Raw genomic sequence first — 15,912 nt, 5'->3', positions numbered from 1 at the left:
TTGGAGATGGGTTAGGCTCAGGCCCTAAGTTTAGAACAGTGGCAAAGAGACCAGGCATTGGCTCAGAGTGACAGGGCTCCGTGGTTTTGTGACCTGGGTCTCCTTCATGTAGCTGCTTCTGCTTCGTTATGTATAGTAATAACAGTAGTGTTCACTGACACCCGTGAGTCGGGTGCTGGGGCAATGCCTTAATGGGAATGGTGTCACTTGGTCTTCCTAAACACCCCGGGGGGGGGGGGCATTTCTCCATTGTACAGGTGCAGGAAACTGAGGCACATGGAGATTACAGAACTGTCCCAGGGCCTGACAGCGGCGGGGTTCAGTAGCATCTGGAAAATCACTTTAGCCCAGGCCTGGCTAAGGCACCGTAAATGGGCACTTTTGTTAATAGTTTCCACATATTCTGGGCTGGTCTGTGTGGACCCTCTCAGTTTTCCAAGGGTCAGCACCTCGGACGCCGCCCCCCATTTCAGGGCAGCAGAAGGGACTTCTCCCCCCTCAGCTGCTCGTTGGCTCCCGAGGGTCCTGTGGAGTGACCGCAGGAGGCCCACGACCAGCAAGTGAGTCTCAGGCCAGAGGTTCCCTAGACGCGCCCCCACCCACTGGCTCCCAGATCCCGCCTTCCCTTAGGAATAAGTGCATCTGTGGGTAGAGGACCGCCGGCCGCACTGCAGCTGTGTGTTCTCTGAGTCACCAGCGATTACCTTGCAGAACCTCAGTTTTCTCATCTGGGAAATGGGGCTGGTGAAAGGAGACGCCACAGATCCTGGAGCGAACCGATGCGCGGCGGCTCCCGCGCCCGGTGCGGGCCTCGGGACCCAGCAGCCCCGGCCCGGCGTGGCAGGCGGCCCAAGGGGCGGGCCGGGGGCGGGCGCGAGTGCGGGCGCGGGGCGGGCTGGCGGCGGCCGGGCCAGGCGGCGGCGCTCTCCGGCGTCAGAGCGCCCGGCGGCGGCAGGGAGATGCGGCTGCTGGCACTGGCGGCGGCCGCGCTGCTGGCGCGGGCTCCGGCCCCGGGTAAGGGCGGCGGGGCCAGGCGGGCGCGGGAAGGTTGGAGGCCGGGCGGCCGCGCCGGGGAGGCCGGGGCTCCGGGCCTGGTGGGGAGGCCCCGCCACCTCCGGGCGCGGGCGGGGGGCGGCGCTGTCACTGTCGCCAGCGCGCTCCGGTGGGCTCGCCGAGGGTCTGGCGGGCGCGGCGGCGCCTCCCCAAGGTTCAGAGGACGCCTCCCGGGAGCGCGGTCCCCGTCCCGACCTCGTCTGGGGCTGGGCACTCTTGCAGCAGCCGCGATCTTCCCAGCGGCAGGCCCCGAGGGGAGATGCAGCAGGAGCGCAGCCGAAGTTGGTGGTTCGCTTTCCTTTTTTCCACAGCAGTCAGGACACGCAACTCTTGGCAGGTTCCTCGGAGCAGCAACTTCCCTTTCACTCTCTTTGGAGAGTTACCCCGAAGACAAGTCAGGAGCGGCTGGATCTGCCTTGGCCAGGAGGTGGGAAACGGGGACTTGCCTGTGGGCCTTTTGAGGTGACCAGGCCTGGTGAGAGGGGCATCCACGGCTGGATGCAGCGACGCCTCTCCACCAGCACCCTGCTTTGAGGACAACTTCTTGGTCCACACTAGTGGCTTTCATTCGGGTTTTACTACTCCCACTTGTAAGTGTCTTAAGAATTTTCCCTCTTTATTCCCCAGAGCCCTGTCTGGCTGCCTCAGGGCAGCGGGGGCCGTACTGGCTGGAATAATAGTAATAATACAGGTATCGATGGTCACTTTCCCTGGGTGCCTATCTGGGCCTATCTCATTTAATTACAACAGCACTTCCAAGTAATAATGACTACAACACGTTTATATATCCAAGTATTAAAAAAAAACATGAACTTGGTTAATCTCACCAGTGACCTCTGAAGGAGGTGCTATTATTATCCCTATTTTATAGTTGAGGAAACTGAGGCTCAGGCCCATGAATGGACTTGCCTTAAGTCAGTAGGCTTATAAGTGGTGGAGCTGGGATTTGAACCCAGGAAGCCTGGCTCTGGGCTCTGTTGATAACCACTAAACTGTTGCCATTGTTTTGAAAATTAGGAAACTGATGCTCAGAACTAATTTTCCAAGAGTCATCTGGCTACCAAGTGGTAGAGCTGGCATTTGAGCCAGCATTAATCCATAGATCCCAGTCTGAGGAGGAGGCACTTGGATAACAGTGTGAAGAAATCCATCCACTGTCCCCCAGCTATGAGTGCAGCCAGGCTCCCAGTGAACCTGAAATCCTTGCTGCGGGAAATGTACCTTTTCCCGGTTGTCACTGTCTTGGCTGGAAAAATGATGAGAAGTTTGCCTTTGAGTGGTGGGCGGGGCCAATTCTCGTGGTCTCTGTGGAGTAGCCAGCAGCCAGTGGTCCTTCCTCTCCCAGGCTCCATGACCACCTTCTAATTGCAGGAGCTGTCAGAGTGGGTGTCCCAGAGATTGTCTTTTGCTGGGGATCAAGGTCATTCTCACATTTCCAGAGCCCTCAGGAGCCTTGAGAGCTGGAATTCAGGAGCCTTTAGAGTCTGCCCTGGCTGTGCCCAGGGTCAGCCCTGGAGAATGATAAGAGCTCCTGCTTGTGGGACACTCACTGTGTGCCACCCACTTTTCTAAGTGCTTCATTCATGACTCCTCACCACGATCCTGCTGGGAGGGGCTGGCAGACCCATTTTATACATAAGTACAGCTTCTTAACTGCTGTACTTTTCTGCCTCTCCATTTTGGGACTGAGAAGGACCCTAGTGCTCACCTGGTCCCATGTCTCATTTTACAGGAAAGAAAAGTGACAGACAATATATTTACGATAGCAAATCCATAGGCTTGAGTGGTGGCTGAGCTGTCTTTGAAGCAAGGTGGCCTAGGTTCGAATTCCAGCTCTGCCACTTACTATGTGAGCTTGAACAAAGGCTTAGCCTCTCTGTACCTCAGTCCTCTTGTCTATAAAATGGGAATAAACAGAGTATCAGGATAAATTGAGAAATACATCTAAAGGGCTTAGAGTTTGTGCCCGGCAGGTATTAGCCTCTATCACTGGGCAAGGTGATATTTTTATCCTGGATGGAGCTATTTTCAGGTGATAGGCTAATGTGAGTGAATCAGTCCATGGGCTAGGTCTGGCATCACCTCTGCTTAGTGCTCAGTAAATACTGGCTCCTGGTTCCAAAGACTGTTAATATAACTGTATTTCTTTCAGAGATTTAGCTGTATGAATTCAGACTATCCTTTTAATAAGAAAGCTCACTGCTGCTGATCAGTACTGACAGTTGGCATTCCTTATAAACTTAGAGGCTGTGGTCTCCCTGAAGTGAGTGGGTGCAGTTTCTTCAGGCAGAAAGGAAGTGGGAGACACAGAGCCACCAGCACATCCCTGGCCTGCTCAGGACTGAGGGACTGTGCCCACCTCTGCATCCCAGATGAGGCTGCTGCCTTGTTCTGTTAGCTGTCCTTGCTCCCCTGCACCTGGAAGTGGCCATCTCCCACTTCACAATGAGTAGGTTGTCCTATTCAGCTACAAGGGTGTCCTAGGCTGTTTTCAGAGTGGTGTTAGTCCTTTTCATGACATTATTCAAATATAAACAAGGGGGTTAGACACCTTAACTTTTATCCACAGGAATTTGAGATTCGTCTACAAACATAACCAGCTACATCGCTTGTGGGATCCAGTGTCAAATGAAAATGTGGGGCTCCTTGTTAAAATGTATTAAAATTTCAAGATAGCAACAGCAGAGATTAAACCATGCTGGGGGTGTGAGGCCTTCCAAGCATGGGGTCCTGTGTGCCTGCAGGTCGTGGGCCCACGAAGCCCACTGTACTCACAGGACAGTGTGCATGTCACTTTTTATTGCTCCCACCTCCCCAGTCTCAGGGCATGCAAACTCTATCTGTATTTTAAAGGTGCTTTTGCATTGGAGCCTATGCTTACTGTGAAAGGCATCCTTTTCCCATTTTTCAGATGAGGAAACTGAAACTCCAGGAGGCTCACACCTAACAGAATCAGGTTTCCAGCCTGGTTCTGTCAGATGCCAGCCCCTGGCTCTCTACCCAGCCCCACCAAGCCACTGCTTCTGTGTCTCATTGTTTCTCTGCAACTACCAGAGAAGGCCTGGGACCATGAACATCCCAGTGCTCAGCCCATGTGGTGCCCAGGACTACCAAGTGCCAGAGCATGTGCTTGTTGGAGACATGGGATTTGCTTCAGCAGGAATCCTGTCCCTCTGTTTGTATCAGTCTCTTTCCTATCAGTTTTGTTATATTCCTCCTTCAAAAGTGGCCTTGGGGAACCTGACTGGGGTAGGGAATGCCTTCTGAGGATCATGTGTTGGCAAGGGTGGCTGTTGGGCCACAGTGGGGTATAGTTCACCAGGATGAACTGACCTTTCCATTTCCAGCCTGTACGGGGTCCCTCTTGCCTCACAACCTTTGCAGAGGTGGGGCTCCCTCCTTGGAAGATCACTCCTTGTTGCTGCCTTGAACTTTATTTCATTAGCTTCAAGTGAGTCTTCAGCTCAAGCTCACATCCCCAGAGTCCCTTCCCCTGACCCCAAAGTCTAGATCAGGATCTTGCCATGATTTTCTTAAACCCTGCACTTTTCTCTGTGGCATGTGACACTGTAGTTTTATTCTCCCATGTCTTTTCCCCAATGAGTGGCTGCCTTACCCACTGGACTGTCCACTGCACAAGGTCAGGAATGTTGTCTTCTTCACAACATGCCTGCTGCATGAGGCTTAAGCTGGAGGAAGCAGGAACTGTGAGTGGAGAGGTACAACGGGGAAGGGGACGATGGGTCTCCCTCCCACCTCAATTCTCTGAAACACAGGGTCACAAAACAAGAAGTTAATTTCTTCTTTGGGCCTGAGTGACTTTGGCAATCCTTCCTAGGCCAGGAGAGGGAGGATCTGCCCTGCCTGGCTGCTCCATCATCTACCTGGTGGAGGAGGGGGCGAGTGACACCATCGGGTCCTGCTCCTCTGACATGCTGGGCATGCATGGACTGTCATTCAGACTGAGATCCAGAGGGAAGAGCCTGGGCTCCCGGGGGCCCTGTACCCTGTCTCCTGCCTCTGGACACTGCTGCACCTGCTTCCCCTTGTCCTGTCCTCTGATTGCCATTGGTGTTCCCTCTGCTGAGCCCGATGGTCCTGATGACTGTCGGGGAAGATAACGGACTACCTCTCTCTTAGTATTGAAATAAATACCCAACTGGCTCACATTTGCCAGCCCCTGGGTGCCCTAATTGCATTCCCTCTCCTCCCTCCTGCTTTGCCCCATCTCACAGTTGCCTGGATACATGTGCCACCTTTGCTGGGTTTAAGGCAGCCATCTCCAGTGCCGGGGAGGAGAAGAATGTTACTCAAGGCACCCAGCTTTGCTGAGAAGGCTTGTCACAGGCACAGGGACCCCACAACCTGAATAGCTTGTGTCCTCCAGAAAAGCTTTCAGACTTGGCGGGGGCCTGTGGCCATCAGAGTTCTAACCACACCACCCACCTCCTGGTGCTGAAGGTGCAGGTAGAGGGCTGGAATGAAGCTTGCTGTGAACAGGGCTGGCTTAGTGTGCTTACGCTGTCATAACGGAGTACCATAGGCTGAGGTACTTACTCAACAGAAACGTCACATTTTGGAGTCTGGAAATCCAATCAAGGTGCTGGCAGGGTTGGTTTCTCCTGAGGCCTCTCTCCTTGGCTTGGAGATGCCGCCTTCTCCTTGTGTCTTCACATAGTCTTCCCTCTGTGTGTCTGTGTTCTCATCTCCTCTTCTTATAAAGGCCATTGATACTAGATTAGGGCCCAGCTTAATGACTTTATTTTAATTTAATTGCTCCTTTAAAGACCCTATCTGCAAATACAGTCCCATTCTTTGGTCCTGGGGCTAAGGCTTCAACATATGAATTTTGGGAGGACACAATTCAACCCATAACAAAGGTCTTTGCACTTTGGTGGAAGAAACAGATGTTTGTGCCATTTGTAAGAGAATATGGGGCAAAATGAAGGCAGGGAAGTGCGCCGATAGAAAAAGAGGGTTCATCCTGGGAGGCTAGAGCATAGTCCTTTCCCTTTCTTGGGAGCCCCCGACCCTGTCCTGAGCTGCAGAAGTGGAAGGGTTACTAGCTTGCCTCCAGGAAGAAATCTGGCCTCCCATGGGGACTGGAGCACTTGGCACATCCTTCTGGTTTCAGTCACTATAAATAATCCCTCTTCCATGTAGCATTAATAGGAGGAGCCTGGGGCGTGGGGTCCCGGCTGCACTCTCATCCCACCCATCTTGTTTCAATTTCCTGCCTTCCTCAGCTCTCCTGGCCTCCACTGGGAAGCTCTTGAGGGTGGGGAGGGGCTGGACTTCAGTTCTGGAAGCCAGCTGCTGTATCATTGCTGCTCTCTCTGCCTGACCAACCCCGGCAGCTGTTGGAGCTGGGTCAGCCAGTGTCCCCCAGCTGCTGCATTCCTCACCAGGGAGCTCCTGCCGTGGGAGCTGTGTGGACTTCACACAGGGCTTCAGCAGTGAGGAAGAAATGTCTTCTGACTAATTTAACATGGCCCATGGGCCAGGTGCCTGCCAGGTGGGCGAGATGCAGGGGGAATGGTGGGGCCAATTCCTCTTCATTTGCCTTGCAGGAGGGGCTTCTGATGACAGCGGGATTGCTACCAGAGTGGGTCCCTCCTTTGGCTACACATTAGTCTGCAGCCCTAAGTATCTCCCAGGCCAGCTTTGTCCCACATCACTGTAGACATAGAAGATCTCATACCCATCCAGCGGAGAGTCCAGCTGAGCCTTAACCCTTTTTCTTCTGAGCTCACTTCCATATATATCAAAGACTTTGGTGTTTTAATCCCTGGGGACCTGTGAATGGAACGTTGTATGACAAAAGGAACTTTACGGGTGTGATGAAGTCAAGGCTCATGGAATGACCCTTGAATATCCTGTGGGCTAGTGCTTGTCTTCTGAGAGATGAGAAAGAAAATTAGGGAAAAATGACCCTCCAATCATCTGTCTTGAGGTGTTCAGTTATTAAATCAATAGTGGAAACTGTATAGGAGGAAGACCTGTTGCCTGGATTTTTACAATGAAGAATAGTTTGTATCTACCGTCCCTCCCCCAGGCCACTGCAGGGCCGCCTGCTTGCTGCCCCACAGCCTCCTTGTCAAATGTTCAGATCTTGCTTGATCTGTTTTTCCACTTTCCTCCTTGCTTCCCTGCAGCACTGCCCAGGGGTCAAAGCTTTTGGTGACTGTGACATCTGGGGCCCAAGCCCTCTTCTGTTACCAGATGGTGGCATTTGGGGACTGAAAGCTGTGCTTTGGGATGACCATGGGGACACCTGCTTGTGTGGTGGGGTGGAGGCGAATGGCTTCCTGGAGTGATACATGGGGCAGTACAGGGGTGGGGACATGGAGCCTGGTGAGAAGACAGCCCTGACTGGGCAGAAAGAGGTTCCAGGCATCCTGTGCAAAGCATCTTTTCTCAGGCCCTGCCTGCCAGAGGGCTGTGCTGTGAGCACTGGGCAGCCTGGTCACACTGGGCAGTCCAGGGTGCACCATGAATCGTGGTTCCTGGGAGAAGACTTCAGCATTCGGCCTCTCTGAGGTCTGCTGGTCTGGGTGGTGGAGTGGGCGCTGGGGTGGCTCCGTCACAGGTCAGCTCAGGGGCAGAACAGTGGCTGGGAGTGGGCAGCTGGGAGTGGGCAGCCCTCGGGCTGGTTTTAACTAAGGAACCAAAGGACAGGAAGTTGTGGATGGGGCCTGGAATTCCAAAGTGTCTTTTGGGGTGTTGGGAGAGTCTCTCATCCCTCCTCTTCCTGGGGTTCAATCATTCTTTATTCTTGCTCTTCAACTCTGAGACGATGGATCCTACAAATAGGAAACCGAGCAACCCCTGTTGTCCCAGCTCACATCCGACCTTACTACTCATCTGCCCTGGGTACAGTTGAAATAGCGGAGGCAGGGAAAGGGGCCCAGCTTCCTGGTGGACAGGCCACCAGAGAGGGGGCCCTACCCTGCCCTGCTCCAGGGCAGCTCCCCACCCACAGCACGGCTGACATCAGGCCAGGGACAAAACTGATAAAAGTAGGCCTTGGGGAGGGGCAGGGGCCGGGTGGTGAGGTGTGGGGAGTGGTGGGGGGTTGGATGTGGGCTAGACATTTTTAAGAAATTCCAAAAAATCTAAATCGTTTATGTGAAATTTGAATTTTAAACGTCAGCAACTAATTACAAAATTTTGAAAAATACTTCTGGGTCAGGAGGTCATTGTTTAGCATCCCACACGGACAGGGTGGTCCCATAGATGAGACAGTGGGGGCCCACAGAGGCTCACCCCCAGAAGAGCCCCTCCTCTGGAGAGGTGAGGGGCCGCCTGCTTCTCTGGCCAGGCAGAGCACCAGGATGCCCAGTGCGTGGAGGCATTTCCTGGCTCCTCAACTGTGGACTGCCCACAGGGGGACTTGGGGCCCTCCTCATCCTCTCTTCTCCCCTTTTTCTCTGCAGAGGTCTGTGCGGCCCTCAATGTCACTGTGTCCCCGGGGCCCGTGGTTGACTACCTGGAGGGAGAGAATGCCACTCTCCTCTGCCACGTCTCCCAGAAAAGGCGGAAGGACAGCTTGCTGGCCGTGCGCTGGTTCTTTGCACACTCCTCCGACTCCCAGGAGGCCTTGATGGTGAAGATGACCAAGCTCCGGATGGTGCAGTACTATGGGAATTTCAGCCGCAGCGCCAAACGGCGGAGGCTGCGCCTGCTGGAGGAGCAGCGGGGGGCACTTTACAGGCTCTCTGTCTTGACACTGCAGCCCTCCGATCAAGGGCATTACGTCTGCAGAGTCCAGGAAATCAGCAGGCACAGGAACAAGTGGACGGCCTGGTCCAATGGCTCCTCAGCCACGGAAATGAGAGGTGAGGGTCTTGTTCTCCCTGGGTAGAGGCGGTGGTGGGGCAGGCCAGTGGGCCCCCCTTTGTAGCCACCACCCAGGGGCTCCCGGGTTGGCTCTGTTGCACGAGAACATATCTTGTGGGCCCCTGTTGGTCACAGACATGAGTTATGCCATGGAGTGAGGGTGTATCTTTACCTGGACACTGGCTAACGTGCTGTGTAGACACAGAAATGAGAACAGAAAGGACCAAGTGCCTGCCCCAACATGGCCCAGCCCAACCTCTGGGCAAAGCCTCTTACATGTCTGAAGTTGGACTGCTGTGTGCTGTCAAAGGTAAACAAAGCTGCACCCTGGTCAAAGGGGTCAGGGCAGATTTTATTCAGCAGTGGCTATTGCAGTAGAGAAGAGAGCCTGGCATGAACTGGACTCAACTCTGATTTGTGCAGACATGACTGGTTGTTTTAAAAGGAGAATGAGTGAGTGGGGGATGAGTGGGGACTCAATAGAGTCAAAGAAGTGTGAAAATTGCAAAAAGCAGTAGGGAGAGTTTTGGCTCATGTGGAGCCGTCTGGGTTTGCTAACATGCTTATTGAAGTTTGGTTTCTACCTTCCCACAGAGATGAGGAGATGGGGGTTTTGTCTTCAGGTGTTGGCTGGAACAAGCAGTAAATGCTTTTGGCAGCCTTGAGTTTTCTCAGGCAGGCACTTTCAAGAGGTCATCGTAGGCATAGGCATGTGGCCTTGAGCCATTAGAAACTATGTTAATGTTTGTTGGAGTCTTTAGGCCAAGATTGAGGCTTAGTCGAGAAGGGGCTCTGAGGAGCCTGGCTGGAGTTTGGCTAAGGAGAGCATGTTTGTCAGTGCTCAGCCTCCCACCCAGGTCTGTGCAGGCTTGATGGCTTTGGCTGGGGGGTGCCGGGCACCCATGGAGGAGGCACACGTTGGGAGGTCTTGCTGTGAGTCGTCAGGCCTGGGAACAGGGAAGGCTGGTTGCCCAGTGGAACTGATCCAAGCTTAGGCAACAGCTCGCCAAGAAATTCATGAGGAAGTGGGCAGAGGACCAGGGGTAGCCCTCCCTTCCTGAAGACAGATAGGAGGGATGGGCAGCATTTCTGCAACATCTCAGCTACCAAGTGCCGTATTTTGGGGTTGTCATTTTTTTATCACCAATGTTTCTATTCAGGAAGACACCTCTCACAATTTAGTAAAACTTCCTATTGTGCACTAAATTATGCCTTTGATTGCTTTGAAATTGAATTTAGTTTGGCACAAGATCAAGAGGATCACAAAGTACAGCTGATAGTCTCAAATATGAAAAAGGGTCTAATTTTATTGTACACATATAACAAAATACTCAAGTCCTTAGTGATGTTTTGATAAGCCTTTTTAAAGGACAAAACTTAGTTGTGAAAAGTATTTTTAGTGTCCTATATGAATAAAGGACATAGAGTAAAATAATTTATATACAGAGTCTTTACAGTAGTGCAATTTTACTTGTCTTTGGAGTTTGCTTGTTGTAATGTTTATAAGTACAGAATGATGTATTAAATAGAATGTGCAATTTTTCTCCTTAAGCAAATTAATTCAAGAAAACCAATGACTATTGGCTTATTATTTTCATACAGAAAACAAGACATCAGATCATCAAGGGCTGGGCCAAGAACCCACTGCAAATACCACTTGGCTGTGAAACACAAGATCTTTTATATATATAAGATATATATATATATATATATACACGATATATATATACACACACACACATAAGATACATATATGGTGTGTGCGTGTGAATTGTGTTGTTTTTGGTCTTTGTGTCACAGTGTATTCTGGAGTCACAGATGAAATCTCTTGGCAGTGATGACATTCTGCCAAATAAAACATATAAAAACTTTGCTACCTTCAAGTAAGCAGAGTCATCTAGCTTGTTGGTTAATGTGAATCTCATTTCAGTGAGTGAAGCTGGGTTCAGTCTAGAACATTTGTTTGGGAACTTGCTCCAAAAACATGAGGTAGTTTTTAACACTTCACTGGAAATAAGAATCTCTTTTCCCCCTTCTTCTCTTGCTCCCCCACTTTCCTGCCCTGGTCCTCCAGTTTCTCTTTCTTCCCCTTCTCAGCTCCCCTTCCCTTCACTCCCCGCCTCTTTTCTTCTTCCTCTTTCCTCTCTCTCTGTCTGTCACTCTTTCTCTCTCTGTCTCTCCCTCTCTGTCTCTCCCTCTTTGTCTCTCCCTCTTTCTCTCTCTTTCTGTCTCTCTCTCTCTCTGTCTCTTGGTATATCTCTCTCTGTCTCTCCCCCCTCTCTGTCTCTCTCTCTTTCTCTGTCTCTTCCTCCCTCTGTGTCTCTTTGTCTCTCTCTGTCTCTCTGTTTTTGTCTGTCTTTCTATCTCTTTCCCTCTCTGTCTCTCTCTCTCTGTCTGTCTCTCTGTCTCTCCCTCTCTCTCTCTGTCTCTCTCTTTCTCCTTCTGTCTCTCTCTTTGTCTTTTGGTCTCTCTCTGTCTCTCTCTGTCTTTCCATCTCTCTCTGTCTCTCTCTCCCTCTGTGTCTCTCTGTCTCTCTCTCTGTGTCTCTGTCTCTCCCTCTCTCTCTCTGTCTCCCTCTGTCTCTCTGTGTCTGTCTCTCTCCCTCTGTATCTCTCTGTCTCTCTCTCTGTCTCTCTGTGTCTCTGTCTCCCTCTGTGTCTCTCTGTCTCTCTCCCTCTGTATCTTTCTGTCACTGTTTCTCTGTCTTTCCTTCTCTCTCTCTGTGTCCCTCTCTCTTTGTATCTCTGTCTCTTTCTCTCTCTGTGTGTGTCTCTGTCCCTCTCTCTCTCTGTGTCTCTCTCTCTCTGTATCTCTCTATCTCTCTGTGTGTCTCTCTCTCTGTATCTCTCTATCTCTCTGTGTCTCTCCACTTCTCTCGCCCACTCCCCTCTGACCTCTCACCTGGAAGTGGTTCTACCCTCTCAGTGGAGCTCAGCCTCCCTTGCCATGTCTGCTCTGTCTCAGTCCCTGGGCAGGGCCATAATTTGCTGATGGAAAGATTCAAAACCTTAGGAAGCAATGACCGTATCTTCTAGAACATTCTATTTAGGCTTCTAGGGGACTGTTCCAAGGCAGTTAAGGAAAAGTAACCCCAAGCAAACGGCCTGAAACCAGGCAGGCTGTTTGGGTTGGAGCGTGTCCGCCCCAGGCCGGGGCTGTGCAGAGCCTTGGCTGCCCGTTCTTCCTGGGCAGGGCCAGGAGAGGCGCATGGCTCCAGCCTCCTAGAGCACCTTTCCCAGTGTCCTGGGCCTTGCTCCTCTCCAATGGCCTTATTTTCCTAAATCTCCACCTCATGTTCATAGTTGTTGTTGTTTTTGAGACAGAGTTTCCTCGCTCTGTCACCCAGGCTGGAGTGCAGTGGTGTGATCTTGGCTCACTGCAACCTTTGCCTCCTGGGTTCAAGCAATTCTCCTGTCTTAGCCTCCTGAGTAGCTGGGATTACAGCCATGCGCCACCACAACCAGCTCATTTTTGTATTTTTAGTAGAGGTGGGGTTTCTCCATGTTGGCCAGGCTGATCTTGAACTTGTGACCTCAGGTGATCCACCTACCTTGGCCTCCCAAAGTGCAAGATTACATGTGTGAGCCACCTTAAATGGCAAACAAAAACACAGAACAACAAGGATGAGAAGTTCTGTGGTCCGTACCTTTGGGTTAGAATATCAAACAGGAGCTCTCCGGGGTTTGAGTGCCCCCCAACCCAGGCCCGTGGTCTGTCTTGTCTAACCTGCTCATGTCACCTCCCTCCTTTCAACAGGAGTCTCCAGCCATCCAGTGGAGAGGGGAGCTTTTCTTGGGATTTCCCTTGTAATACTACCCCACTCTTTGCCCTTCACCACAGACTTAATCATGGCCTCCTTCCTGCAGAGTTCTTGATGTGAGATAAAATTGCTTGTCTTTCACGGGAAACTCCCAGAAAGAAAGGCTGGTGCCTGGTCTCTCCTCATTTCCCTGTCATGAGCACCTTGCCCAGCACATGGAGGGTGACTCGCGATGATATATTTAAAAAATAACTCCCAGTTCTGAGAAGAGCCATAGGAGTGTTGGCTCTTATTATCTGTCCTGATTTCCATATGCTGGTTGTTTTCTATTGCAAAAGTAATATAGTGTAATATAGTTCAATTATAGAAAACATGGAAAAATACTGAAAGGGTTTAAAGAAGAAAATAAAAATGACTTACCATATCTCTACCCAACTTAACATTTCAGTGCAAATCCTTCCTGTCATTTTATGCAAATTAAAACTTAAAACCTAATTTCAATCTTACTGTAAAGAGTGTTCTGTGACTGGCTTTTCTGATATTACTAAATAGTGTGCACATTTTCCCTTGTTAAATATGCCTCCAAAACATAATGTTAATGATGGAATAATGTTCCATCATGCAGATGGACCTCAATTTAGCTTCCTACTTATTGTTACTGGACATTTAAAGCTGCTGTAAATCTTTGTCAATAAATCTCCATGAATATCCCTGATCTTAGCATAAAGTCCTGGAAATAAGATTGCCGGGTCCAAAGATCTACCCAATTTAAAAATGGACACAATTTCAAGAAGTGAATTGACCTCTAAAATAGTTTACAAATTTATATTCCCACCAGCATTGAAAATGCCTTTTCCCCATGGATTGGTCTACATAAGAGTATTGGTTAATTTTATGTGTTGACTTGACTAGGCTAAACGATGTCCAGATAGCAGGTAAAACATTATTTCTGGGTGTGTTCGTTCTATTTCTCTGGGATCCCAGACTAATACAATCATATACTTTTTGAGGAGGATGATGATAACAATGAATGCCTGCAACAGTGCCTGGTACACAGTTGATCCTCAATGGATACTTGATGAATGAATAAAATGTTCTTTGTCAAGTGTCATTAGCACCTGTTGCTGTGGATGACTTTGAAGTAGGCACGACTTGGTTGATGTAGTCACCCTCTCTGGGATGCCTTACCTCTCTTTCCCTTGACCTATTCCAATCATACATATTTTTTGGGGTCCCACATCCACCTTTCATCTTCCGTCAATGCCTTCTTTGGGCATGCCAGCCCGTGGAGTGCTCTCCCACTGGCAACATGTTGTAGCTTCTGTTTTTAGCACTGTAGACATAACATTATGCGGTCATGCCATTGTTTTTCAAGCTGCTCTGGCACAGGGATGATGTCAAAAATATTATACATAAAAGAGTTGGCCAGGCATGGTGGCTCACGCCTGTAATCCCAGCACTTTGGGAGGCCGAGGTGGGTGGATCACGAAGTCAAGAGTTCAAGACCAGCCTGGCCAACATGGTGAAACCCCATCTCTACAAAAATACAAAAATTAGCTGGGTGTGGTGGCATGCACCTGTAATCCCAGCTACTTGGGAGGCTGAGACGAAAGAATTGCTTAAACCCAGGAGGCAGAGGTTGCAGTGAGCTGAGATCGTGCCATTGCACTCCAGCCTGGGTGACAGAGCGAGACTCCATCTCACAAAAAAAAAAAAAAAAAGAGTTCAAACAATACAAAAACTAAAATGTGCAAATATCTTTCTCCTACCCACTACCTAATATCCCCAGTTCCACTCCCATCCCCAGAGCTAATCATTGTCTATAATTTGGTTTAGATCTTTCAAATCTCTTTCCTGTTGACATTCATACACACACACACACACAAACACACACACACACGCAGACACACATGTATTTTAACAATAGTGCATGTATTGCTTTATAAGTTGTTAATGATATTACATGTATTCTTTTGTAACTGGTATTATATAGTGAGATAATACCAAACTGTATCCAATCATTCCCGCAGTGATAGACACTTAGGAATCTTCCAGTGTTTCACCAACATAAACAGTGCTTCAGTGAAATCCTTGTACATCTTTCCACGTATATCTGTTAGTTAGATTCCTGGAAAGGGAATTGCTGGGCCTAAGGCTAAGCATATTTAAAATTTTTGTAGACAGTGCCAAAATGCTATTGCTGAAAAGACTTTACAAATGTATACTCTGACCATCATTGCATGATATTTCCCTGAAGCCTCTTTAACAATCAATATTATTAATCTTTTCCATCATTTATCACAATAATGGGAAAAATATTTCATTGTTGTTTTAATTTTGATTATTATATTCAATACAATACAGTGCAATTTAATTTCTGTTTTTGTATTCAATTATTAGCAAGGTTGAACATGGTTATTCATGGTTCATTTATTTATTCTGTGAATTGCCTGGCCATAACCTTAATAATTGGGTTGCTGTCTTTTTTATATATGTGTACGTGTGTGTAGATCTGATCATTAATTTTTTAGCTGTTACATATGGTGTAAAATTTTATTCCTGTTTGTTACTTTTCTTTCCACGTTGTTTATGTTTTCTTTTACCGTATAGATATTTCACATTTCCGGATATTTATGTAGTCAAATTTGATATTTTTTCCTTTGTGGCATTCTTTTCTAGTGGAATTTTTTATTGAAGTGTAATTTACATTCAATACATTGTACGTGGTACGTTGGTTTTGTATCAAATCTTGGAAAGGATTCCCTGCCCCAAGCTTATAAAAGTGTTTTCCATATTTTTCTTTAATATTTTTAGATGATTAAAAGAAAGCTTTACTCCTTTATTTCTTTGGAATCTGTTTTTTTATATAAGGTATATAGTAGCTAATTTATTTTTTCTTTACAAAAGGCTAAAATGTTATCCCTACATTGTCTGTTGAAGAGGTATTTTTCTAGCTTGAAATGTCGCATTTTTCATAAGCTAAATCCCTATATTTAAATGAAAACTTCGTACACTTCACCAATATAGCACTATTCTAATTATTATAGAATAGGGCAAATATCCTCATTATTTTTTAAATTGTCTTAGCTATTCTTATATATTTAGTTTTTCTTTAAGATGATCTTGAGGATCAACTTACCCCATTTTGTAAAAATTACATTGGGGTTTGATTGGGATTTCATTGGCTTCTTAGGTTACTTTGTTATGGGCATATTCTTCTAAGACATCTTTATGATTTTAAATGTTCCTATCCAGGAACT

The 15,912-nt window shown here is 48.6% G+C and overlaps 1 protein-coding gene across 2 annotated transcripts in view; it reads left to right on the top strand.

The window, feature by feature from the left end:
• Positions 1-895: 895 nt before the first annotated feature.
• VSTM4 (V-set and transmembrane domain containing 4) overlaps positions 896-15,912 on the top strand; it is a 102,155-nt gene continuing 87,138 nt past the window's right edge. The window contains exons 1-3 of one of the 2 annotated variants that reach the window (XM_054437012.2): positions 896-1,014; positions 8,490-8,891; positions 12,649-15,191. In XM_054437012.2, coding sequence (XP_054292987.1) covers positions 960-1,014; positions 8,490-8,891; positions 12,649-12,767 — 576 coding nt within the window. In that variant the 5' untranslated portion in view covers positions 896-959 and the 3' untranslated portion in view covers positions 12,768-15,191. Of the gene's footprint in view, positions 1,015-8,489; positions 8,892-12,648; positions 15,192-15,912 lie in introns of those variants that run through there. The other variant, XM_054437011.2, reaches the window with a different exon arrangement.

This window comes from Pongo pygmaeus, chromosome 8, assembly GCF_028885625.2.
Source record: "Pongo pygmaeus isolate AG05252 chromosome 8, NHGRI_mPonPyg2-v2.0_pri, whole genome shotgun sequence".
Lineage (NCBI taxonomy): Eukaryota > Metazoa > Chordata > Mammalia > Primates > Hominidae > Pongo > Pongo pygmaeus.
Note: the sequence above shows the minus strand (reverse complement) of the source record. Positions and strands in the feature narration are given on the sequence as shown.